The following is a 26861-nucleotide window of genomic DNA, read 5'->3' as shown; positions in this document are numbered from 1 at the left end:
CAGGTAAGCTACCTTCACAACATGGCTCTGCAGCATGAAGCAGACCTTTCCTCTTTAGCTGCTTATTTTATCAGCCAGTCCTCAAGTTGTTCTTTTTACTGTCAATACACTTTAATGAATGGGATAAGTCCCAAAACATGCCCTCCGGCCCCGTCAGACAAGCAAACTCCTCTTACTTGCATGACTCTTACTTCTTTTGTAAAGACAGAAGGACAGACATCCATAGGCTTATCATAAAATTTCCAACTCTAGTAATGTTTAAATTTAGATTTTTCTAATTTTAGTTATGTGTATGTGTGTGTCCATCCGTGTGGATATATATGCATGTGCATGTGAGCGCAGTTGCCCTTGGAGGCCAGAAGAGGGTGTTGGGTCCCCTGGAGCTGGTGTAACAGGTGGTTGTGAGCTGCCCAACTCAGGTGCCTGAAACCTATGTCAGCTCTAATACAAGAGCAGTATGCACTTTTAGTCTCTGAGCCTTCTCTCCAGCCCTTAGTTCCAATAATTTGAATCTCTGATTTCGTTTCTATTTACCCATCCATTCATTTCTCCCAACCCCAACCAAAGCTTACTAAAAGCCAGAGTGACCAAAAAGTTAACAGAGGAAGCAAAATCAAAAGAGGAGTAAGCACAGAGGGTTGAAGCATTGTTTTTGTCTGATTATTGGCTTTTGTTTAAATTCTGATCCTTAGACATTGTACAATCCTCCCCATGCCTATTTTAAATCTGTTAAATAAAATTACCTTTAGATACAGTCAAAGCTGGCGACCACTGGGACCGCAGGATGTCAAGACAAATACTTCCATTGCTGTTTATATTTGGGTGGTAGATTTTTGTCGTGAAAGCAATCTACAAATAAAACAGAGCAAAAAGTGTTGACCGTCACAAACTGTGAACAAGCAGGACGGATCCGCTCAAGGGTAAGATGCACTCAACGGTACCCAGCTTTGGAACAGAAACATCGACATGCAGCTCAGCTACTGGGGACTTGAAGGAGCCTCAGGCTAAGCTCTGCTTCTCTTCCAGCTGTGGGGAGGTGTCTGGGGTGTAACGAGGATGTCTGCAATAGCTGGTGTGACTGGCTGAGTGGCACCTGGACCTAGTGCTCTGGCTTTCATCACACCGCCAACTACTCCTCTTAACCCGCCCGTCAGTAACGCCCAGCGGGCCACCTGGAGCTATAAACAGGCCACGGAGTCCATCAGAGCAGAAGTGAGATGCCCCCAGCTGGTCACCTGTCCTGTAAAACCCACTGCGAATCTGAATCTCGACAAGAGCCACTGTCATGTGATGTCATCCGTGTAAACTAGGTATTTTAAAATTGCTACAATTACTTCCCTAGCAGCTTGTGTTCATTTTCCCTCCCTCGTGCGCCCCTCACTGCCCCTTCCTTGGGCTCTAAGCCTCAGAGAAGGCGTTTCCATCCCCTTCTGCCATTCAGTGTGCATCCTTCGTGGTTCCCATAGTGAGGGATGTGGTGGAGGCTCAATATGTATTGGTGAATTCTTCAAAAAGGAAAGCAGGGTCCTCTTTGGAAAGATAACGTTAAGGATAGAAAAGCCTGATTCTTGACTACGAAAACATTCCAGACTACACATATCTCAAGGAGGAGAAGCCCATGAGCCTAACTGGCAGCCAATGCCACCTTTCGTTTAACAGGCAAAGGCAATTACTTGACTAAGAAAGAGTATTTTGTGTTTCCGATCTGGAGGTTGTACCAAGGAGCTTGCCCTTGCTAACCTGCCCCGAGTCTGTGACATCACGAGACCATCTCTAGACAAACAGTGGAAACCCCTGCTACGGGACACGTCAGTCACAGAAATAAATACCTTTGGTGGTTTAAAGGGATAGTCTGTCGGGAAGTGGACAGTGAGGAAGAAGACTCCACCTTGATATGCACTGTCAGGCTGAAATTACACAACAGGGCGCATCAGTGTCCGGCCACAACACGTACACAAGCCCGAACGACTCCCCCGGGTGTGAACAGCGTGAAAGAGATGGCCACAGCTTCTACACAACGCCGTCAAATATCAGCTTGTAAAAAGAAACATGATCCTAGCAGCAGACGTTAGAGTGATTTACCTGGAGAGCAGGCTCCTTGCCAGGAATGAGGTTTTCCAAGGCGCCCACAGAATTTAAAGGGGAGCAGACACGCACAGCAGTATGATTTAACCAAACAGATCACTTACGGGGACCAGTGTAGACGCGAGGGCTGCTGCGAGGAAAGATAATCATCTAAAGCAGTCACCAGTATTTATAAAGGCCACGACTAATGTTTACCTTCTCTTCTCTCATTTCCAAACTTTAAGTTCTAATGCCCACTTAGGTGCAACCGAAAGGGGGTGAGTAAGAGGGTTAAGTGGCACCATCACACAGTTTACCCCCAATATTCATTTGCCAGTACTTTATATTGTAGAAGACAAAACTCCAAAACCTAGCTGGATGAATTCAGTATTCATGAAATATAGAATTAAGCAACAACTTTACCAGAGGAATTCAAACTTGGTTACCTCCTAAGTGGCAATAGCACACACACACATAATAGCATACACACACACGAAATATTAAAGGAGAAAAAACCAAAATATACCCTAAATTCTATTTTAATTCCTTCATATTTACTGGAATGAATCATGGGTAATAAAGGTAACTTTCATCCTTTTCCTGCTTAAAGTTCTGCAAAAAGATGAACACATTCGCATTATATAATTATTCTTACTATGTGGCTGAGCTCTAGCGTAGTAACTGTAAAAAACATTACGAGGCTAAGCGTGGCCAGCGTGGACAGTGAAGTGATGTGACAGCGGGTGGTGGAGTGGGTTGGTGCTACTGAAGCAGGACAGGCATGCAAAACAACCTCACAGTTGCCCACGACACACGGTTCACCTGGGAAATACCGTGGCGGCCCCAGCTCTGACGGCGAGGCACACCTTTAGAAGACGGGACTAGGGAGGTTCGAAGCAGATAACGAACAGCAAAGAGAAGGAACCAGCTTCTTATTGAAAGCTGTTAGGTAAATATGTTGCATTTTCTCCCTCTAACATAACAACTTAATAGGATAATTTAGTCATTCAGGGTAATTCCTCCAAGGCTTTTCTTTGAAATTCAGCTTTTTTTTTTTTTTCCCTCCCAGTCTTTGGATCTGAGGGCAAAAGATTTAAAACTCCACGACCGAGTAGATAAAGTGCCCCAGGGGAAGTATGTATAGCATTCAGGAAAGATATTGCTAGCGTGTTCTCACCCAGAGAGCAGACGGGAGCACAGCGCCTGCTCTTTCACAATTAGCATTCTGTTCATTGAAAGCAAAGCCTGTCTCAAGCATTCTCAGGTGGAGGAAGAAACATGGATGACAAAGAGGGGTCATTTTAAGGCAGTGCAGCAAACTCCAAAGGTGACAAAGGCCACCCACAGCAGGGCTCCTTCCCCTTCTGCAGTCAAGAGCCACGATGAGACCTACTGCAGACGGCCACTTGCAGGGTGTAGCAAGTCCATTCCTGGGTCAGACTTATTGCAAACCTATGAACACTGTGGATGGACGAGGAATGCTCTGCTCCCTTTAAACACAGCGGACTCTGTATGAGAAGATTAACAAGGGCCAACACAGACGGCCTGCACAGAGAGCGTGACCTTGCTATATATCAGGTAGGTATGAGCACAGGGAAATATCGCTGTGACCCAGCAGGTGTTTGCCAGTGGTGCTTTAGAGAAATCGCTGCCACCCCCTCGGTCATGTTTTGCTCCGTGAGTGATTCAGCGGACAAGAATAGGCAACCTGAATCACAAACATCTGCTCACAGGTCAAAGGGCAAGAGTGAAGAGCGGCCGCGGGGGTTAGTCCACGCGTGTGAGTTGTACTTACGGGCCCCATGATGGTTGCTTGCCAGTGGAACACTGAAACACAGAGGGATGGAGGTCACTTAGAGCTACTCGAAGCCACCCTTTCAACAGTAGCAACCCCTAGCAACAGAGTAAACTTACGGTCATCTCCCACAGGTCCCGCGGAGCAGTGAGCAGGTGGGTCGCGCTGTAAATCACTTAATTCCTGAAGGAAAGAAGAAATACTTGCAGTTAGTCCTTCCCTTTCTGAGGGAACAAGCACTGTGGACCCAGAAAGACACAAGCTAGGGACATCACGTGAAATTATTTTAGCTTAATTCTAGTCACAATGGACTCTGCCACCGAGATCCTTGATGAGATAGCTCCAGCCTCTGGAGAGATTTCAGCAGAATAAGACAGTGTTTTCCTTTAAGATTCCTAACATGAAAGCAGTTCATTCGCATCTCCTTACACAAGATCGTATATGTCATTGCTACGCAGATGGTACCAAAAAAGCCAGCAGGTCCTGGTTGGCACTGTAACTCATGCATGAGATCCCCAGGTTTTATTACCAGCCCCTTAAAAACAAGGTCTGACTTCTAGTAAGTTACAATCTAATGAGCGGGCGTGAGGACTTGGGAAAAATGGATACTTAAGGAATGACCTGAAGCATCCAAGGATCTGTGTGTAGAATCTGTCCAGAAAGTGCTCCCTGCATAAGTACGAGGACCTGAGTTCAGTTCCCAGCACGCACGTACAAAGTCAAGTGCACGAGGCAAGCCTGTAATCCCCGCACTGGTGAAAGAGACTGGAGTATCCTTGGGGCTGGCTGGCCAGTCAGCCTGGCTGACTCCAGGTTCAGTGAGAGACCTTGTCTCAGGAGTAACAGGAAAAACCACGTGAGGAAGACGCCTGACACCAATCAACGTCTGGCCTCTACACGCCCACATGCGCCTGTGTATTCGAACTCGCAAACACACATGTACACACACAACATACGAGTACAGAGTAGGAAGGCAGTCAGGCCATGTTCTGAAACCTACAGCGCTGATGATTCATGGGCCCGTCTCTATCCTTGAGGTTTCGGAGGGAAGGCCAATGGCAGACACAGCTTTCAGGCTGGTCAGCCTTGGCCCAGAATCCCAAATATAAGTGCATCTACTGCCTTGAATAAGTCACTTAATCTTCCTAGCCTTGGTTGGGAAAGAACTGACCTTCCCCAAATGAGTGAGGTATGACCTCAGTATTAAATACTGTGCACTGGAGGGATGGCTCAGCAGCCGAGAGCAGGCTCTACTCTCGCAGGGGATCTGAGTTCAATCCCCAGCACTTACACCACAGCCCACAAGCATCTCTAACTCCAGCTCCAGGGAGTCCAATGCCCTCTTCTGGCCTCCACAGGCACCCACAGTAAGTTCGCGCGCGCGTGCACACACGTAATTAAAGATGAATCTTAAAGAGAAAAGCAGTATCAAAAACCATACAGGCTGGGGAAGTAGCTCAGGAGCGGAGTAACTGCCTAGCATGTGAACGGCCTGGGCTCCATCCTTATCACTCCACAAAGGAAAAGATTATCCCTGAAGAACCCACTTTAGCTTGGAAGATCAAAGACAGTCTATCCCTGTGTCAGTGAAGCAGCAAGAGCTGGCACTGAGTGGGTCGAGCCAGATGCCATGAACCTGGGAAGGCCTGTGGAAGCCATACAGGACCAGAAGACACACCCCACCAAGGGTACAGTGCCACACAAAGTGCACGGAGATAGTTTTTAAGAAGTAGTAGACTACATATTTTTGAGCGGCATTTATTTATTTATTTATTGGTTTTGTTTTGTTTTTTTAAAGAGAAAGAGGGAACATGGAAGTTGGGTGGTTAGGGAGGGTTGAGGATATGGTCAGAGTTGGGGGATGGGGAAGAAGGGTCTGGTCAGACTATGATAAAAACCCTGATTTAGGGCTGGAGAGATGGCTCAGTGGTTAAGAGCACTGACTGCTCTTCCAAAGGTCCTGAGTTCAATTCCCAGCAACCACATGGTGGCTCACAACCATCTGTAATGAGGTCTGGTGCCCTCTTCTGGCCTGCAGGCATACACGCAGACAGAATATTGTATACATAATAAATAATAATAATAATAATAAAACCCTGATTTAAAGGGTGCTGCAATGTCAAGGGATGATGAGGCAGAAGAGCAAACTGCAAGACGAATTACTGAAGGCAAGATGGGGCAGAGGGTGGGCACTAAACTTGGAGGAGCAGCAGGGAGACACAAGGCACTGGCCTGGGACACTCTAAGGGCTTCCCCACCTCAGGTCTATAAGAACAAAGGAAGGAGAAGCCACCAAACATGCTGTGCAATGTAATGACATTGGGGCAGCAGAGGGTTCTACGGTCTCTGTCATCTGGACCATCCTCAGAGGCGGGTGTCGACAGATTCCCCTGTTCTACACATGGAAAGCAAGATACTGTGCCATCTGCAAACCCGGGGAGCCTGACTCCTTACTTCTTAGCTTTACAGATGTGCAAAGAAAGATGTGTTTACTGAGGTAGGGACCTCTAGAAGACAAGGTGGTGAGGAGAGCAGCCATGTGGAGGCTATGAATGAATCTGATTCAACATCTCTGTGGAAAGATACACAAACAATTTTTTCTACTCCAAAATCCCACCGGGGATCATCTGAAAGACACTTTGCCTACACTTCAGAAATACTAGAACCTGAAAGACGTCAGCTCACGACAGTGGCAAAACAGCCATGATGGCTTCCATTTGGCGTGCTAATAAAGATGAGGAAAAAGATGTGACCTGATGCGTGGCTAGGAGCCCAGTGCAAGCCAGAGGCCTCCTTTAAAGTGCATGTCCCGTCAGCGCCTTTTGCTACTTTCATTTCTGTTTTTTTTTTCCTCCTTGTAAACAAGAAAGAACTAACTCATTCGGTTCCTCTGTTGCTTCACCTACTGTTAAGCAATGGGAGACTCCAGTCTTCTGCTTTGCCCCACCCCACCCCCGTTTAAAAACAAGGCTTTGACATTTCAGCCCGGGACCTGGCGACCATGGGAAGTCGTTAAAATACAGTGTGACATTACTGTTTCATCTTCAGTTTCCATGACAACCACGGGACATGATACAGGTCAAGTGTGCAGCAGGGTCTCTCTAGCCCATAGCAAACATCCCAATTAATGTTGAGATAGCTTGTCAATTCTCGGGTACCAAAAGATAATGTGAGTGAGTGAGCTGTTTCTAGTTACAGTCCCGTTACAGAAGGACTGCCTTCTGACTGTTTTTTTTTTTTTTTTTTTTTTTTTGACAACGTCTTGCTATGCAGCCCTGCCTTGCCTGGAACTCATTATGTAGACCAGACTGGCTTTGAACTCCTAGAGATCAGTCTGCTTCTGCCTCTTAAATGCTTGGATTAAAGGCATGAGCCAACATGCCTCCCTCTAAACATTAATGTAAATAGTACTTGTGTTCATTTTAACTGGTTAGTCAGAAAAATGCAATCTCTCCGGCTTAAAAACTATTAATGATCTGCATGGAAATTTGCAATCTGATAATGTGCACAATAAATTGGATAGAGACACAAATGCACACTAATTAATCTTGTTTATTAACAAGGCAACTCAAAACCATATTTTAGCTGCAACAGCCTTGAGCCATACTCAAATCTCAAACAGCAAGCAAATCTCAAACTTCAAGTCTTCAAGTATTACATTTAGAAGAGATATTTTCTCATTATTATTTTTTATGTCCTGATTCCACTTCTTCTTTAGAAGAGGGAGGGTGATGGATGAGACGAATAAAGAAACAAACCTCACAAGTAAATTCTGCAAAGGGCAGACTCTTAAAGTGTCTCCAGAAAGCTCCCCTCTCCCCCTCCCTTTAAGAGAGGGAACTGACGAAACATTAAACAGCCTGCACTACGCCCTGCTAGGCTGTCAGGGAATGTGCAAGCACAGCCATGCAGCACAGTTCAGGCAGCAAGTACAACAGACAGGAAGGCTGCAAGACACACGCGCCTCCCTCACCTGCAAAAATACAGATCTTAAATGCAAAATAGAAAGCCGGGCGGTAGTGGTGCATGCGTTTAATCCCAGCACTCGGAGGCAGAGGCAGGCGGGTCTCTGGGAGTTCGAGGCCAGCCTGATCTACGAAAGCTAGTTCCAGGACAGGCTCCAAAGCTACAAAGAAATCCTGTCTTGAAAAACCAAAAACAAACAAAAAAATTTTGCAAAATAGAGACGCGAGGAGGCTTAGGAAATCCTGAGATGAACTAAGGAAGTGAAAACACAAGGCTGTGAAGACTCCGTCCATGAAAACTGCATCCAAGCACACCCAACATCCACCCTTGTCAAAATCAGCTCAGCAGTCACGGTAGTTTCAGGAGACACAAGAAGTCAGGGGTCACTCAGCCATCCTCTCTTTCCAAACTGTCTTACAATCTGAGTGGCACTTTCTCCTCTTTAACTGGCATTATTACACATCTACTTCTATCATATCATACACTTGGTAGTAAAACTAATTTAGGGAAATAAATCAAGCTCAATCACCTAAATTACTCAACTGCTCAATCACTGTAAACAAATCATTTAATCACTTAGCACCAATCAGAGGGTTCCATTATAATAACCTGAACTTCCTTGACCTTCTGCAGCTCCCTTAATTGAGGCAATGATATTGCTGGGTTGTATTTGTATACTGACAGCTGAGTTTCATCTAAACTTTGCATCAAAGAGATACATCAAATTCGCTCTACTTGCATTTATCAACTGGGGCATACTTTTTTTTATTAATATGAAAATAAAATCCTGACTTCGATCTATACAGTAAAATGCATCACAATTATTTGTTTCTTTTCAATCTGCTTGCATAGCCTGCGGAGCTAGACACTGAGTAATCGGCGTTAATTTTATTATATGTCATTGGTGTGTATCTGGTATTTTTACTTTCACGATTACTTTAGTAGGTCAATAGAAAATATCTGATATCGACAAAATTTCGCATGTACTCTAATATTAATTGTCACGGATACCGTAAGAGCATGATGAAAGACCTATGTTTGGATGGATCGCCATAGGAAGGAGACAAAGACAAGGTCTCCGGAGTAAACTGGGAGTGTGGGGTCACAGGAGAGGGTAGAAGAGGAGGGGGAGGAAGGGAGGGGAGCAGAGAAAAATGTATAGCTCTATGAAAACAATAAAACAATAAAAAAGAAAGAAAAAAAGGTTTAAGTTGGGGTGTTAAAAAAATAAAAATAAAAACTAATTTACTGCTACCAGGGCCAGCAAGGTCGACACCGGAAGCCAAGCCTGACGACCCGAGTTCAAGCCCTAGGAACTGCATGGTAGGAGAGAACTGGCCCATGCAAGCTCTCCTCTGACCTCCAAACCTGGCATGCACGTACGGCACACATACACCCTTCACTCACAGAATAATTATGATGAACTACATAAATTTAAAAGAAATAATGATGACATGCTAGGGTTAAGCTGTCTCTCCACTTATTCTAATCTTTGCTCTCTAAGACTTGACACTAATCATAAGTTTGCTCAAGAATTCAGGGTTCTCAAAGGAGCCAATCACATTGTAACTTCTACCTTGAGTCTCAGACACGCCACAGGTGGTCTCTGCTGGGGTTTCATGGAACCCTCAGGCTCCAGGCAGACCCCTGCATAGTCAAGTTGAACGAAAAGAGCTTGCAGTACTTAAGACCATTCTTTTTAGACTCATGATGCCATCTACACGTGGGCATCAAAGCAAAGCAGTGACTCGTGGAGATAACAAAATGCGCAATGGATGAGACAAACACCCGCCAGACCGTGACCCAAACAAAACCATTGTTAGCAGAATAGAATACCCCCATTTATGCTCAACTGGGAAGTGAGTATGAAGCTCAGTGTGGGAGGGGTGTGTGTTCAAAGACAGCTTTGGGGAGGGCAATTTGGTAATGACTATGACAGTGGAAAAACATTTTTAGTCCTTGGCCCTTTATAGAAATCACCATGAAAATAGACACATACACACACATGCACGAGGATGTTTGACACAGCATCTTGTCTAAGTACAAAACACTGACCGTAACCCACTGGTCCGCCAATAATGGGATAGCTTACAAACCACATACTATGAAATCCTGACAGCCATTGAAAAGAACAGCACAGATCCCACAAGCTGACAACGAAGGATGAGACGCAAAAGTACCACAGCACTCAAGGAGAGTTACCTATTTATTAGTCTCTGCTGTTACAGTCTCCAGATTATATACTACACACATACATAAAACAGATGATTGAAAACACACATGGAGCTCTGGGCAATGCAAAGCTCTAGTGTTCTGCTACTTCTATTTCAGGAGAGAGTCTCACTAGCTAAATGAGTTAAGTCTCAAACTTGCCATCCTCCTGCCTCCACCTCTCCAGCGCTGGGAGTGTGTGCACTCCTCCCAATATGGAATGTTTTTGTTTTGAAATCAAGACCTTCATGCCTCCTGTTCCTGCATTCCTCTACGACAGCGGGCAGGGTGCTTTTGATACTTACATGTTTGGTATTATTTGAGTCATGCTCCAGTCAAATTTCTGAAGATATGGGGAAATGAATAGATTTGGCAAACAAATAAAAACCACTGACTCCCTTGACAGGTGTGTAGGTTGCATAGAGCAAAAAGTTTAGCGATGACCTGAGGACCGCACAGTCACTAGCCTTGAGTGCCCTTTGTGATAATGTGTCATTGAACACCATGGTGCCTGAAAATGAATATACCAAGAGACTACCAACCACGGAGTATTACCTCACAGGGATTTCTAATACACGGTATATAAGACGTAGTCTAGAAGAGTCTCCAAGCCCAGAAGGAACATTAGAATGTTTCGGGTTTTATTTCTTGTTTAGGAAACCTCAAAACTCTATTCCCTCCTGTTCATTCAGGATGCTGCTGACCTACTTTCGGGCCACTGCCTCCGGGTGGCTCTTCCCAGTGGAGTACAGGTTCGTGCTGAGCTAACCTCATCTCAAAGCACATGGAACCCTGAGCACTGGGACTGCTCGGGGTCAGCAGTGGTCAGACGGGCTGTGGTCTGTGGTGCGCACGGAGACCTTAAAAGAATCTATTCTCTGCTCGGCTTAACCACAGGGGCTAATTATAAAAGTTCAAGGGGTCTTTCCGTACACAGCCTTTCTTGCAAACATCATCCAAGTTTTGTCATTTTTGCCTCAGTCCTACCCCGCTGAATCCGTGTTTTTAATGACTAAATGGTGACAGACTCAGGTCACAAGGGAGGTATGTCTGATGATGATTAAACTGAGGCATGGAGTTGAAGAACTTACACATTGGTTTAAAAAAAAACGTGTCTTCAGGGGATGCAGTTTAGAAGGACCAGGGAAGGGATCCTGCAGACTCTTAGAAGTATAAATGGAGGCCGGGCGGTGGTGGCACACGCCTTTAATCCCAGCACTCCGGAGGCAGAGGTAGGCGGATCTCTGTGAGTTCGAGACCAGCCTGATCTACAAAGCTAGTTCGTTCCAGGACAGGCTCCAAAGCTACAGAGAAACCCTGTCTCGAAAAACCAAAAAAAAAAAAAAAAAAAAAAAAAAAAAGTATGAACGACAGCTAGAGCCAAACTTCCCAAAAAACCTAAATAAGACGTAAATCTCAAGAGTTACCTTAGGAGCGTGATTCCCCAAAGCTCAGGGTATTTTTCTGGGACAGGAGAGGGGTTTACTACAGAACTCAGGTAGAATACCTTAACTGGTGCAAAGTTCCCTTAAATACAACACTAACACTGGTTTGGCGGGAGAGGAGTGGTAAGATGGCTCCGCCTCTGAAAGGGCTGTATGCTTGGCACTCCCATCGACCTGGGCACAGCAACAGCTGTTGCCAATCCCAGTGCTGGGGAGGGAGGACAAAGGCCCCTGAGGCTCACTGGCTAGTCACTCTAGCTGAACCAACAAGCTACAGGTTCAGTGAGAAACTTGGCTCAAAAAACAAAGTAGTGCACCATCAAGGTGGTACACACTTTTAATCTCGGGGCTGGGAGGAAGAGGCAGGCAGATCTCTGGATCTCTGTGAGTGAGTTCCAGGCCAGTCAAGCACTACATAGTGAAACTCTGCATCAAAAATAAGGAAAGAAAGATAAATAAAAAAGAGAAAAGAAAGAAAGCAGAAAGGAAGGAAAGAGAGAGAGAAAGAACGAGAGAGAGAGAGAATGAGAGAGAGAGAGAGAGAGAGAGAGGGAAATAAAAATAGAGAGACCGGGTTGTCAACCTCTGGCCTCCATGTGTGCACATCTGCATACAAACGTATACACGCACCCACGCACAAAATGGGTCCAGCTCACCAAGGATATGCCAATTAACATCAAACATCCTCCTCCAGCACACTCACGAGCACGGGACAAAGAAGAACGCATCAGCGCTGGGAGACGTGAAACAAGAGGAACCCTTAGTTTCTGTGCACAGAAAATTGTTGGGTGATGAGTGCCAACTAAGCCCACACATAGTGTGCGACACAGAGGTCCCACTGGCAAATCCACACCTGACACAAACAGGTCTCATTTGCATCAACAGCGCCAATTTAAGAACAACCTGAACGTCCACCAATGACAGGCAGCGAGGGTGAAGAAATTTGACCTCCATGAAACAGTTCAGATGAAGGTCAGAGGCAAAAGGGGACACAGCGCAGGTTTCACTTTAAGGACGTCGGCTTACCTGAGGGCACAGGAGAGCTAGGCAAAGACGCATCTGGGGCTCTGGTGAGGGATTTCCTGAGTGCAAGGTTCACAACTCTCTTCATTTTGTAAAAATCCATCACCTTTTTTATAGCTCACCAAATGTTTACATTGTAACTTTAAAAAGAATTGGTGTGAGGTTTTTTTAAAAAGATTTTATTTATTTATTTATTTATTTATTTATTTGGTTTTTCGAGACAGGGTTTCTCTGTAGCTTTGGTGCCTGTCCTGGAACTAGCTCTTGTAGACCAGGCTGGCCTCGAACTCCCAGAGATCCGCCTGCCTCTGCCTCCCGAGTGCTGGGATTAAAGGCGTGCGCCACCACCGCCCGGCTTAAAAGATTTTATTTTTAATGGTGTGTGTGTGTGTGTGTGTGTGTGTGTGTGTGTGTGTGTAGGTGAGTACAGTGAAGGGTTTTGGATCCACTGGAGCTGAAGCTCTAGGTTAGTATGAGTCCTGGGAACCAAACTTGGGTCCTCTGCGTGAACAGCAGAGTGCTCGCCACGCCACCATTTCTGTGGCCCAACACTGTAACTTTTTAAGCCAGGCTTCCCTCAGTAAATAACAGGACAATATTAAAAGCATAGGCAAGGATGTTTGGAGGTCACGTCGTGCAAAGTATGGCTGTTAATGTCATCAGTTAGGTGTCACAGCAAGCTCACTGGGTGAACGTGAGCGTACCTTGTAGACGTGCGTTTCAGTTTCATTCCAGAAATTCAAAAGTGGGATTGTTGATTTGATTGCGTGTCTTCACAGCGGAGACAACACTTAAAAGAAGCCAAGCCTATATCTGAATATAGATTAAGCGATGAATAAACACCATCCACACAGATGAAAACGCTCCCCAGAGGAAAGTGGTCTCTGCTAAAGAAGCAATTGTCCAAGTTCATGTGATGGACGTGTAACAGGCGTTTCTAAATGTCAGAATGCAAGTTATTAATAGGTTACAGGCCAATGTCCTTACAGCTTGACTAGACCCATAAAACAAAAACAAATAAACAAAAAAAAACTTGCAAGGCTGCAAAAAAATGTGTACTTATGGGATTTCTAGACCCTCCCGTGGTTAGGTATATCTTCTATTCCAGTGCAAACTTCTATAATCAGCAAGACACAAAGAGAAGCATTGGGAGGCCTCAACTGAATTTAAACGGGCACAGATGGTATGTTTATAATACCCCCACAATATGCTAAGTGTTCTCCACAAAACCAACCAGGACACAGCCCCTGCCTCTAGGGACTTAACATCTAAAATAGATGAGGCCCGCCTAGTTCAAAAACAGTAAACAAATATAAGGAAATAAAGCTGGGAGCGGAGAAGAGGAGGCCGCGTCCACCTTCTGGCTCCCAGAAGAGTAGCGCCCCTTGGCATCAGCGGAGGGGACCAGCGATCCACAGCGACCTTATTTACCCGGAGATTTAATATGACGCTGCACAGTAAACACCTCTGGAGAACCGGCACTGAGAACACTGAAAACGCTTCTGTGGTTTTTCTCGCTGTAACAGGCAGACGGTTAGCTAATAGGCTAACCAGTTTTTAATTAATGTAGGCCTCTGTGTGTTTCTTTGGGGCTGAACGGCTGTGGGATCGGGTGGGACAGAAACCTCTGTCAACAAATATAAACAAATCCCATGATACAGGGGTAGGGGAGTGAAGACAGCAATGACCCTGGTGCCTTTGTCCCATTGCTATGCATCAGAACCAGAGTCTAATTTAGAATAAAATTTAAAGGTAAGGATTGGGAGCATTTTTACCCACACATCATCTCAGCACCAACCTTCCCAGACTTCTGAGCAGCCACAATGGCTGTATTCCGCAAGTGCTATCTTGTGTCTAATTTCCACCAGTCCTTTCATTTCATTTTAACTTTTTAAAAATTGAGTGTGTGTGTGTGTGTGTGTGTGTGTGTGTGTGTGTATTCATGTGTAGAGTGCAGGTCTGTGTGTACCATGGGGGGGGTGTGGCGGACAGAACACAACCTCAGGTTGGCCCTCACCTTCCACCTTGTTTGAAGCAGGCCTCTGTGCACACCATGCTAGCTGACTTGCAAGCTTGCAGGGATTCTCCGGTCTCCTAACACAACTCAGCACAGAAGTGCTGGGATTACAGGATTTCACATGCATGCTACCGTAGTTTTATGTGGCTTTGGGGAACTGGAACTCAGGGGTCCTCACATTTGGGTGGCAAGCCACTGAGTCATGTCCCCAGCCTTACTTCCATACACACACACACACACACACACACACACACACACACACACATATATATATTTCCCCCAGAGGAATCACATAAGTAAAGCACACTTTAGACAAATCCATGAGATATATGGATCTTCTTGAGCAAGTCTTAAAGTTAAAAGACAGTTTACCCATGACAGTGACCTGAATTTTAACTCTGGGTGTCTGGCTCCGTCCCATCCTGACCACCTTAGCTTCCCACGCCCTCTCATTAATAAGGACACCAGAGTTCTGAGTCTCCTCGGTCCTCATCCCTCCCCAAAAGGGTTCCAGCAGGCAGCTTCACACAACCCAGTGGAGGTCCACGGGGTGAAAGTGTCTGATGTAGTCACAGCAGCAGAGACCTATCAGGATGGGGAGTCAGAAAGACCCCACTAAAGCATCCAGGAGCACTGGATGAGGAGGGGGGAATTAAAGAGACTCCCAGTCAGATAATCTCTAAGATTTAACATGAAGGGCCAAGCAAGGGAGGAAGGGAAGAGTGGGTCAGAGCAGCTCCAGAAAAGACCAGAAGTTGTCCTATCTTCTCATTTCAATGTCCCTTCTGCCATCACTCTGGCTTGGACCCTCACTGATAACACTTGAACATGAACAGCTGTTTGGGTTTTTCCACTTAACACACCTAACACACAACATGCTCACAGGGCTGCCATGTCAAGTCTCTGCAGTAGTTTCCATTCAACATAAGGTTTATAGCTGGGATGATGGTTCTTCGACCTCAAGACACTGAGAGTCGTGAGTTCAAAGCCAGCCTGGATTACATAGTAACTTCAAAGCAGACCTAGACTACATAGCTAGGCCCCATCAGGAAAGAAAGAAGGAAGGAAGGAAGGAAGGAAGGAAGGAAGGAAGGAAGGAAGGAAACAGAGAGAGAAAGAGAAAGGGAGAGAAAGAAAGGAAGGAAGGAAGGAAGAAGGGAAGAGAAAGTGAAAAAAGAGATGAAGAGAGACAGAAAGAAAGACAGACTGCATTATTCAAAATGACTTTCAATTTTTCAAAATATTATCTTGCCTGTATTGTTCAGCATGGCTTCAACATGGCTTCCTCTTAGGAAGATTCTTAATCACTTCTCCTCTCAACTCACACACATATTCAATTCTCAATACCCCTCTTTTCTCTTCCTCTCCCTTCCCTTCTCTCCTTCCCATTCATTTCGCCAACCTCACTTTTTTTTTGCCTTTGGTATTTTCGAGACAAGGTTTTTCTGTGTAACCATGGCTGTCCTGGAACTCTCTCTGTAGACCAGGCTGGCCTAGACGTCACAGAGATCCACCTGCCTCTGCCTTCTGGGTGCTGGGATTAAAGGCGTGCACCACTATGCCTGGCATGTACGTACCCACCTCACTTTTATCTTCAGAGGTTTTCTCTCATCCTCAGTGGTCCTTACTCCATTCCCAGAAAACCTTGCCCATCTTTGTTCAGAACATTCATCAGAATCACACACGCACACACACACACACACACACACACACACACGGAATGACATTGTATCCTTTGAAGGCAAGTATGCATAGTCAGTCCCAGATCAGGAGATGTAAATGTTTCATGGCTTCACCAGGCAGACTCCATATTGAGCATACAATTCTCAGCATGGCCCTTCCAGGTCCTCCCACGCTCTACCCCACCAATGCTTCCCAAAGGCATGCTTGTCTGCTCCAATTAGTTATGAGGTTTCTAGTGCCTTCGGTTCTATAGCTTTCTGTACAAATAGTGCTTTCTTGTGTCTTTCAAATCATTTCACGTTCCTCCAGATCTAAGTCTAAGTCCATCTGTCCCAATGAAGAGCTCCTGATTTCCTCCAAACGAATTTGCCCTGCCCTCATTTGGCTTCCTTCCTGCATAAACACATTGTTCTTTCCTTGTGGTATTTCCCTACGTCTCTCTATTTATAGTTACAGTTTCTGTCTTGCCCTTATGACTAGCTATATCTACTTTCCTGTGGATATCCTTATTCATTTAATATACCGTGTATCAGAAGGATGACTCAGGATCCCTAAAACTCTACAGATGAGGCAACTATATAAGGCAATGCTCTAAATACCTGGAAGAAACAACCCTTAAAGGACAAAAAGACACCTGTCAAAGAGATGGAAGCCAAAAAGAATCAGAAAAGCACATTGCATTCTTAGCTCGTCATAGAAACACATCTCATTTGCATCACAAATAAGTAATTTGTAATCAGAAGACTTTCAAATGTTACAATACACAATATGATGCCAACATCGAAAAGTCCCCATAGCCCAGAGTCAATAGGATTTCTCTCTTATAGCTGCAGGACACACGACTCAGTTTTTACCTTGGTGACAAGTTGAGATGTTTGCTCAACAATAACAAAACCCACAAATGACAGTTAAGTTTGCTTCAGATTATAAAGGGGAGGCTCTAGATATTGCTTCCTGGCAGAGGGCTTTACATGACATTTGGGTTCAACCCCCTACCACAGTGGAGGAAAGAATTAGAGAATGATAACATGCATGCACACGCACAAACATACACATGGGTAGTGTACACAGCACACAGATCCACAGAGGGGCCAGTGAAATGATGGCGTTCACTCACGAGGTTTCTAGACGGTGAAAATAAGGACGAGTTCTCTTCGCCAAGGTCAGAAGGTAAATCTAGAACAAAGCAGACTGACTGACCTCCCCTCTAGCACTTGATCCACTCAGCCTGGGACTGTGGTACCCAGAGCGCACTCATCTCCATGACGCCCCTGTTCTGTCGACCTTCGTCTATCACAAAAGGTTTGAAATGACACTACCTCGGAGTCTTTCAGGAGCATTTGTGTTCAGAGCACTTCCAGAACCAAGAAAAACACGGCAGGAAATGACTGTGTACAACTTCACAAAACGCACAGCAGAATCTAGACATGAGGAACATGCTTGCTATTACCTTTTCCCCGCTTAGTCTTATTTATTTATTTTCTAGGTTGATCTGTAAGTGACTTTTATTATTTTGTATGTATGGGTGTTTTGCCTGACCACATGACAATATGCCTTGAACCTGTGGCGGTCAAAAGAGGGCATCGGAGTCCCAGGAACTGGAGTCATAGACAGTTGTGGGCATTATTTGGGTATGGGGGATCAAACCATTGTCCTCAGGAAGAGCATCCAGTACTTGTAATCAGTCAGCCTCCTCTGCCCTTTGAGTCCTACATTATCAATACCCACCGCTTAGTTCACAGTAACCAAGAAAGATGGTATTTCAGGAAAAATAGAAAATGAGAGAAAACTCATTTTTAAAATGTATGTGAAACATGAACATACCTACCAAGCACTTGTTACTAAATAGTGCTTTTCAGAGCTCTATTCTTTTTTAAAATAATATTTATTTTTATTATGTCTCTCTGTGTGTGGCTGCCTGCAGAGATGAAAAGAAGGCACGGGTCTTCTAGAGCTGGAATTGCAGGCAGTTCTATGTCTCATGACAGGGTGTGGGTGCTGGGAACCAAATTCTGGTCCTTTGGAATAAGACCACACACATTGGGTCATCTTTCTCTCCAGCCCTAGAGTTCTCTTCTTAATAATTGGCAAAGAATAGGCACTTAATTGTAGGGCCATATTATACAGGCCCATATGTCTACATGGTATGGCAGCCAGACTTTCCGGCCACAGTTTGCACCTGCCACACAGAAGGGGGTCACCCAGCCATCCTAAACAAAGGGCCAGCATATGCTAATGTCGCTCTTTGTAATTTCTGGAGGTCACCTGGGAAAGAGGTGTTAATTCAGTCTATGTGACTACAGAGCAGCCAGAGTTGCGGACGTGACCTATGTATGTCCCACTACCCCCTCAGTTTATGTTTTGGTATAAAAGCTGTTTGGAGAGTAAACACGGGTGAATTTTCAGGATGTGAACTCATGAGGGATCACTTAAAACTCCCTCCTGATAAAGCCATGTGAATCGTGTCTCAATTATTCCCACGCCTCCCCGCTGATCCAAGAAATAATTGGACACTTAATAATTGTTTGTGTTTGGAAACAATCCATCTCAAACTGGGCATGGTGCTGCACACCTATGATCCCAACACTCAGGAGGCCAAGACAGAAGAAACACGGGTTTGAGGCCAGCTATAGAGATTCTGTCTCAAAACAACAATCAAAGGTGCTTCTCTGGGACACTGTGGCTGGACCCCACTACCGGTCTACTTTGTTGCTACCTGAGGCAGAAAACAATGAGTGTTGACACTCTGCGTTAACTGGAAATGCATCCAAGGGCAGAACATTTTATCTTGTGTATGAATGACTGGTGGGCATGTTTATTATTTATTTATTTATATTTATGAAGTAGAGTTGGAATTTATTAAGTAAAGATATTAACACAAATTTAAACCCAGGTGATAAAGAGAGGCTAGGCCTTTCTGGGAGAGTTGCCTTTGGGTCGCATTAATAAGTAATTTTCACATCTTTCCTTTCAGCCATGTACATTGAGGAATAGATTCTACATCATGACTTGGTACTCACACACACATAGTTCCCTGCATCACTCAGCTATCGTAGTCCCAAACACGGGCACCAGGGGGAAGCAGCCACCCTAAGAGCATGGGTGCACATGGGTTATCTCAGCAAGTCTAAAAGTGAAGGATGAGGCCCGGCCCAGATACATCTTCTTATTGCCTATTCTTCTACTGTTGTTATTGCTTCTGAATAAACAACATACACAGAACTGGAAGAGAGAACGGTTGACAAAGTACCCAGGAAGAGGCAAGACAGTGGAACCTGGTGCTTCTAGATCCACGCTGCTTCCTCTCCACCCCAAGGAGAGCTCCTGCACGTGGAAAGCCCTGTTGCTGTCTGTGTGTCGCTGAATCAGAAGCAAACTAAACGTTCATGATCTCAGCTTCGCGGGGCTCACGTAGGCCAAGGCAGTCTAAAGCACCTTGCCACACGTGATGTTCTTTGATGGGTGGCCTGAGAGCCTCCCACGCCTCAAAGTACCAATCTGGGTATACTGTGCAGGACTTTCATGGGTGAGAGGGACAAGTCACTGAATTCCCGTTTTCAATGAAGTATCGTTTCTTCCAGTATTTAAAAGGTGGGTGGGGTTAGGACCAACACATCGGTAGGCAACTTTGTTATATCACTTTTGATTTGAATGAAAACACAGGCCCCAAAGTTTTTGCATCTATTTCAGGCAGCCAAACGGGCAGGGATGCTGCTGGCTTCCCGGGGGCAATCTACATCCTTTCGTTTCCATGTGCCTGGCTCCCCTCAGTAGGCATCAATAGTGTCACCTGGGTCTATGCTGTGTATTTCCTCTGAACTTTTAAGCTATAATAAATTATCTCATCTTCTTGTACCTTTGTTATGTTAAAGAAAGAGAAGTACAGACGGAACAAAAGACTGAGTTTAATTACAGAGGCTTAAGGGCAGAAAAATCCCCACAGTGGCTTCCTTGAGAAGGAATACTGCTTCCTCTCTCCTTGAGGCAAACTGCTCATCCACAAATGATAGAGATACTGGGCTTCTCAGGTTTTCTCTTAGGCTATTTCCCTCCTCCTGCAGTCTTGCATTTACTCTTTATCATCGTGCGTGAATAGTTTACTACTCGAAGCCATGACAGGCACTTAAACAATTGGGCCAACTTACAATCATGGCATGAAAATTCCACAATGAAATGATACCGACAGAATATTTAAAGAACTACGAGCAATTGTTTTTCTAAATCCTTCTGGAGGAGTCAACACTTCCAGGAGCATGGGGAGATGAATGAAGCTGTTATTCTCCAGTGCTTAGTGATGAGGGTCATCTCTGAGGAGAAGGGTGACTAAGCACTGCTCACAGCTGTGAGCAGTGTAATCGTGGTGACGATTAGCGATGCAGAGGCCTGATTGCAGGGTTGGATGTCATATGGCTAAGCACTAGTCTCTATAAACCCATCTGACTCCACGTCTTTCTTCTTCCGTGTTTGTTTTTGAGATAGGGTCTCGGATAGCCCAGGGTGGCCTCAAGCTCAGTCTGTAACTGTGGATGACCTTGAACTGATCCTTCCAGTCTCTGCCTCCTAAGTGCTGGGCTAGAAAAACAACATAGAGGTCCACAGGATGGAGCAGGCCTAAACTGAAACCACAACTGGAGGGGCTATCCAGCTGGGAATCCTAACCATTCCCATAGGCTGGCTGCACCACCCTGCAGACCCTGTGCCACCCTGTGTACCCCGTGCCATCCTGTGTACCCTGTGCCACCCTGAGTACCCTGTGCCATCCTGTGTACCCTGTGCCACCCTGAGTACCCTGTGCCACCCTGAGTACCCCGTGCCATCCTGTGTACCCTGTGCCACCCTGAGTACCCTGTGCCACCCTGCGGACCCTATGCCACCCTGTGTACCCCGTGCCATCCTGTGTACCCTGTGCCACCCTGAGTACCCTGTGCCACCCTGAGTACCCTGTGCTATCCTGTGTACACTGTGCCACCCTGAGTACCCCGTGCCATCCTGTGTACCCTGTGCCACCCTGAGTACCCTGTGCCATCCTGCGTACCCCGTGCCACCCTGTGTACCCTGTGCCACCCTGAGTACCCCGTGCCATCCTGTGTACCCTGTGCCACCCTGCGTACCCTGTCCTAGCTGTGCCACCCTGCGTACCCCGTGCCATCCTGTGTACCCTGTGCCATCCTGCGTACCCTGTGCCATCCTGCGTACCCTGTGCCATCCTGCGTACCCCGTGCCACCCTGTGTACCCTGTGCCACCCTGAGTACCCCGTGCCATCCTGTGTACCCTGTGCCACCCTGCGTACCCCGTCCTAGCTGTGCCATCCTGCGTACCCTGTGCCACCCTGCGTACCCTGTGCCATCCTGCGTACCCTGTGCCATCCTGCGTACCCTGTGCCACCCTGCGTACCCTGTGCCATACTGTGTACCCTGTGCCACCCTGCGTACCCTGTGTCATCCTGAGTACCCTGTGCCATCCTGTGTACCCTGTGCCACCCTGCGTACCCTGTGTCATCCTGAGTACCTTGTGCCACCCTGCGTACCCTGTGCCATCCTGTGTACCCTGTGCCACCCTGCGTACCCTGTGCCATCCTGTGTACCCTGTGCCACCCTGCGTACCCTGTGCCATCCTGTGTACCCTGTGCCATCCTGAGTACCCTGTGCCACCCTGTGCCACCCTGCGTACCCTGTGCCATCCTGCGTACCCTGTGCCACCCTGCGTACCCTGTGCCATCCTGCGTACCCTGTGCCATCCTGCGTACCCTGTGCCATCCTGTGTACCCTGTGCCACCCTGCGTACCCTGTGCCATCCTGTGTACCCTGTGCCATCCTGAGTACCCTGTGCCACCCTGCGTACCCTGTGCCATCCTGCGTACCCTGTGCCGTCCTGTGTATCCTGCGTACCCTGCGCCATCCTGCATACCCTGTGCCATCATGTGTACCCTGTGCCACCCTACGTACCCTGTGCCACCCTGCGTACCCTGTGCCACCCTGCGTACCCTGTATCATCCTGAGTACCCTGTGCCATCCTGTGTACCCTGTGCCACCCTACGTACCCTGTGCCACCCTGCGTACCCTGTGCCACCCTGCGTACCCTGTGTCATCCTGAGTACCCTGTGCCATCCTGTGTACCCTGTGCCACCCTGAGTACCCTGTCCTAGCTGTGCCATTCTGGTTAGCAACCCTGCCTTTGTTTCAGCACCTTCAAAGTGAGAATTAGATTGTTTCTCGCTCCAGGGCCTCATGAACGACTCAAACTACTCATGGAGGTTACATATACTCTTGGCATGGAGTTAAGCAGAGCAAGCTCCACCCATGGTGGTGGTGGTTGTCATCCTTGGGAACATCGTGAGGATAAGAAAACAGAAGTCAGTAAAACCACAGAGCCGGGAACAAAAGCTAGATCCTCTTTCTCTGGATGATGACCCAGACACACAGGGTCAAGCTGCGTAAGATACCATGTTTACTAGACCAGCACACAAACACTGTGATTTACAATCATACAAATCAAAGTCTCAGCAGCTCAAAGCATTTACAAAGCTGCATTTTAATTTATGTTCATGCACACAATTTAGATTAATTATTAAAAAGTCCAACGCTCAGTGCTTGGAACCAAATGCAACCTATTTCTTCTTGTGGTGCTGGCAGTTAAACCTTGGGCTTTGAGAGCAGTAGACGTGTGCGTTTTTAGCACTGTGCCACACTCCCAGCCCCAAATGTTTCATTTGGGGACAGAACACTATACAGAAAAGAATAATTATCTGTGTTACGACATTTAGGAACGAAAAGCCTTTTGTTTCACAGAATACAGACAAAAAAAAAAAAAAAAGGCTGAGATCTAGTACATACCCTCCAGTGTGATTGCTACCTAAATTTCCTTATGTAAAATCAGCACAAAAGGAACAAGACAAAGGTGTGGATGACTGCGGCTGCGTTAGGGCTCCTTCCTCCCCTAGGTTTCAAAGGGTGCAGCATTATATTAGAACACTGACGGCTTAAAAAGTGATGTTTCAAAGCAAAGTGTACTAAGACTGAAAAGCAGTGTTCACAGGAGAAATAACACCCAAGTGAAAAGCTGCTGTCTTTTTTTCAAATCTGCTCCAGGCTTCTCGCCTCGGATTTTGTTCAAACTTTATTCCTTCAGTGATTTAGGTGACTGTAATAACATCTATCTCTCTGTCTAAAAATAGGCCACGGGTGTGCAAATTTATGAGCTGAAATGCAAGACTGGCACAGAGTGACTAAATTAGAGCATTAAATCATTTAGTCTACGCTGGCACAGAGATATATTTGAAGCGCCGATGTCCACATGTTTTGAATAAAGACACAGTTTTAATCCAACATCCTTGTTCTTTTCACAGGTGGAGAAATGAAAAGCCATGAGCGTTATTCTCAAACGTGCCAAATCACTTCTCAAGAGATGAACCCCGGGGGAAAAACCTGTCTCGACTCCAGCCTCAGGTCCCCTCGTTGGATAAAGAGAAGAAACTAGAACATCAGGGCTTTTGACCTTTCCATGCTAACCCCCAACTCGACCTCGAGATTCAACATTTCACTCGCCGCAGTGGGGTCTACAGCTACTCTACTCCCTGCCCTAGAGACTGTCTCTTTGCCCATACTCTTGGTTACACCGCTGCAAACCTAGCTTTCTGAGCTCCAAGGCCTGATACATTAGATAAAGAAACAATACAACCCGGTGGACTGGGGTTGAAGTTATCCAATTACTTTAAAATACACTCAAAAAAGAAGGCCAGAGGTTGGAGAGATGGCTCAGCAGTTAAAAACACTTATTACTGTTCCAGAGGACCCAAGTTCAATTCCCAGCACCCACATCACATACAGCCTTGTCTGTGGCTCTAGCATCAGGGGATGGAATGCCTTCTTCTGGCCATTGTGGGCACCCGTACACAAGTAGCATGTACTCACAAACACACAAATCCTTTCTTTTTTTCTAAAGCACGAAGGTTAGCCTTGAACTGGTTTTGAAGGGCTGGCTGGCAGGTGTGGCTGATATGATTCGGGGCAGTCAATGTCCTATGACAAGAAGGGAAGACAAAGTCTGATACTGAAGGATAGTATCATGTGACCTCCAATGGCATCTCCAAAATATCAGTTTGTCATAGGTCTGACATAAGCTGTACTTACATGTTATCTGTGTAATGGACAACCTTGTTCATATTCTATTCAACAATATCTACTAAAAAAAAAAGAAAATATGTGGGCATTTCCCATGCTAACACAAGTCAAATACATGAGTTTAGCATGACTGACAAGACTTGGCAAGCCTTTACTTACAATGTTTTGTTTTTCTGAACGAAGGTTCTATAGATAAATCCTAGGGTATCTAAGAGCTACTGTGTGTGAAGCCACATGGAAACGCCTCACCATTGTGAAAGGAAGCAGAGTCCGAAAACTTCCTTGGAAAAATGTGTGCTGACCAATCCAAATGGGAACCAACATTACAGTAAACGTTCAGAAGTCGGCACGGTGAGGACTGCAGCTTCAAACTTAGGTCTGTTTGTTTATATGGTGCTATCTTCAAAAGAGAAAAACGTCATTACTTAATAAATGCTGATTTTCCATTTTATAGTGAGTTGACCTTCAATGGCACAAAGAATAGCAACGATCTACACAAGCTAATGTTTGGATCCAAAAAGATCCCCAAATCTGGCTGGGTGTAAAAGTTGCTGTCCTCTGTACCGAAAGATGCCTGTCTACTACAGCTCTAAACTCAAAACATTTGTAGTGAGGTGTAGCTGGAAAGGTTGATAAAATGTTCGGGGAAGCATCCATTTCTTGTGAAATCAATTACCAAACACATTATCCACTGTCGGCGCAGTTGTTTCCAAAGCGCTCCCATACACTGTGTTCCCGGCAAGGACTACTGCTGTAAACGTTAAGACTTGAGGAAGGGGACCGGCCAAGGGAGAAATGGGTGCGGTAAAGAATACAAAGAGAGGAGGGTTGGGATGAAGCGTGTGTGTTGGTTGACCATTCGTACTTCTTCCTCATTCTCTACTCATGCATCAAAGCATCCAAACGATTTAATTTGTGGTCCTCACTGCTGTGTCTTCAACTCTACAGTTTATCGTGAGTAAAAAAAGAAAGAAAGAAAGAAAGAAAGAAAGAAAAACAACAACCGGCTTGGCTTGTCTCTCCATGAATCACAGCCAGGAGGTCATCTTGTTGTGTATCAGCAACTATGTTCACAGTACAGCTATGTGACCTGAAGTGGCAGCTGCATGCAGAGCCACCAAAATAGCAAGGGCAAGAGCTTTCTGTTGGCTCCTCGTCCCCAATCCCGGTTTCCCAGCCCTTTCCTCCCACTGAGCACCAGCCAACTGCAGAGCCCAGAAAGACCCAGCCCCACGCTCTGAGAATAAAGGCTCTAGGCCCACCACACCTTCCCTGTCCGCCGGGGGAGCCCGGGGTGCGAGCCCCAAGAAGGAGGGCTCCGGGGACACTGAGAGGACGCACGGCGTGATAGGGGACGCAGGCCGCCCATTGCAGGGCAAGCACCGGCCCAGCGGGGATGCACACACCCCGGGACAATCTGACCACCACACCGGCACCCGCAACCAGGGCTACCGGTTCAGCCAGGAGAGGGCACGGCGGGATCGGGGCACCCCGCGTAACAGGCACCCGGACCCTGCGGGTGCACACCTCACCTGTGCGGGGCCAATCGGCACCCCGGCCTCCCTAGTGCCCACGCCCCTCCCACGCCGTGCGCCCGGGACTCCTAGGGACCCCTCAGGGGCGCCCAGGTCGTCCCTGGCCGCCACTCACTTTCTGGATCCGCTTCAGCGCCATGGGGCAGGCGGCGGGGGCTGCGGCTGGTCCGCGTGTCCCGGGCTGCCGCCTCGCGGGGCTGCTCCGTGTGCGCCCGAGCGCGGTGCGCGAGTGTGCGGGCGGCGGCGCCGGGCTCTTTTGTTTCCGCCTTCGCTGCTGGGAAGGAGCCTGCGCCCTCCCCGCCGCGCCCCGCCCGCCTGGCACACTGGGAAGTGTAGTTCCAGGCTTGGCCTCTTTGGCCGCCCGTGCGGACGTCGTCGGGTCACCCGTGGGTGACAGCTGAGGCCAGGCTGCTTCTCCTTGCAGCTGCTCTGCAGAACAAGGTCCGAATCTGCAAAACGGTACAGCAGGTGAGCTGTTGCTCTTTGGAGCTTCTGAGGTCCACGGGTCGCTCCTCCTCGCACAGACCCTACAGAGGGTCTTAACTTCCATCGCAGATATCCCTGGAGACAAGAGGGATCTTCTTCAACTGCGCTCCACCTTGTTTTTTTGAGACAGGGTCTCGCACTGAACACGGGTCTTCTCTTTTTTCCTTGTCTCCACCTTACAGCAATAGGATTGCAGACAGCTTTCAACACACCCAACCCTTACATGGTCTCTAGCATCCGAACTCGGGTCCTCAGGCTTGGGCAGCAAGCAATTTACCCTCTGAGCTGTCCATCAAACCTTTCTCAATTCTCTGATCTTGCTCTCCCTTGGAACCATGACTTTTGGGCTTGACATCAGCAGAAAGGGTTTTCGCTTTGGTCAGTCTCAGATTTCTGATGACTTTGGTCAGACTTAGGTTTCTGATGATGGAAGTCAACCCATTCCTTCTCCAAAATGGTTTTGAATCCCATTTTGTTTCTCATTGCCCTGGCTTCAACAGTGTCACCGCAGCTGG

At 46.7% G+C, this 26861-nt stretch overlaps 1 protein-coding gene across 1 annotated transcript in view; it reads right to left on the bottom strand.

Annotated features, from left to right (window-relative positions):
- The window catches only part of Ube2d1 (ubiquitin conjugating enzyme E2 D1), a 29430-nt gene extending 3315 nt beyond the window's left edge, over positions 1-26115 (bottom strand). The window contains exons 1-5 of the mRNA XM_041656373.1: positions 25976-26115; positions 3979-4042; positions 3860-3891; positions 1830-1907; positions 744-849 (exon numbers count right to left, since the gene is read on the bottom strand). Coding sequence (XP_041512307.1) covers positions 744-849; positions 1830-1907; positions 3860-3891; positions 3979-4042; positions 25976-25999 — 304 coding nt within the window. The 5' untranslated portion in view covers positions 26000-26115. The remainder of the gene's footprint in view (positions 1-743; positions 850-1829; positions 1908-3859; positions 3892-3978; positions 4043-25975) is intronic.
- Positions 26116-26861: the final 746 nt, after the last annotated feature.

This window comes from Microtus oregoni, unplaced genomic scaffold, assembly GCF_018167655.1.
Source record: "Microtus oregoni isolate MIOR12 unplaced genomic scaffold, Mior012 000007F_ref0000211, whole genome shotgun sequence".
In the NCBI taxonomy this organism is placed as follows: domain Eukaryota; kingdom Metazoa; phylum Chordata; class Mammalia; order Rodentia; family Cricetidae; genus Microtus; species Microtus oregoni.
Note: the sequence above shows the minus strand (reverse complement) of the source record. Positions and strands in the feature narration are given on the sequence as shown.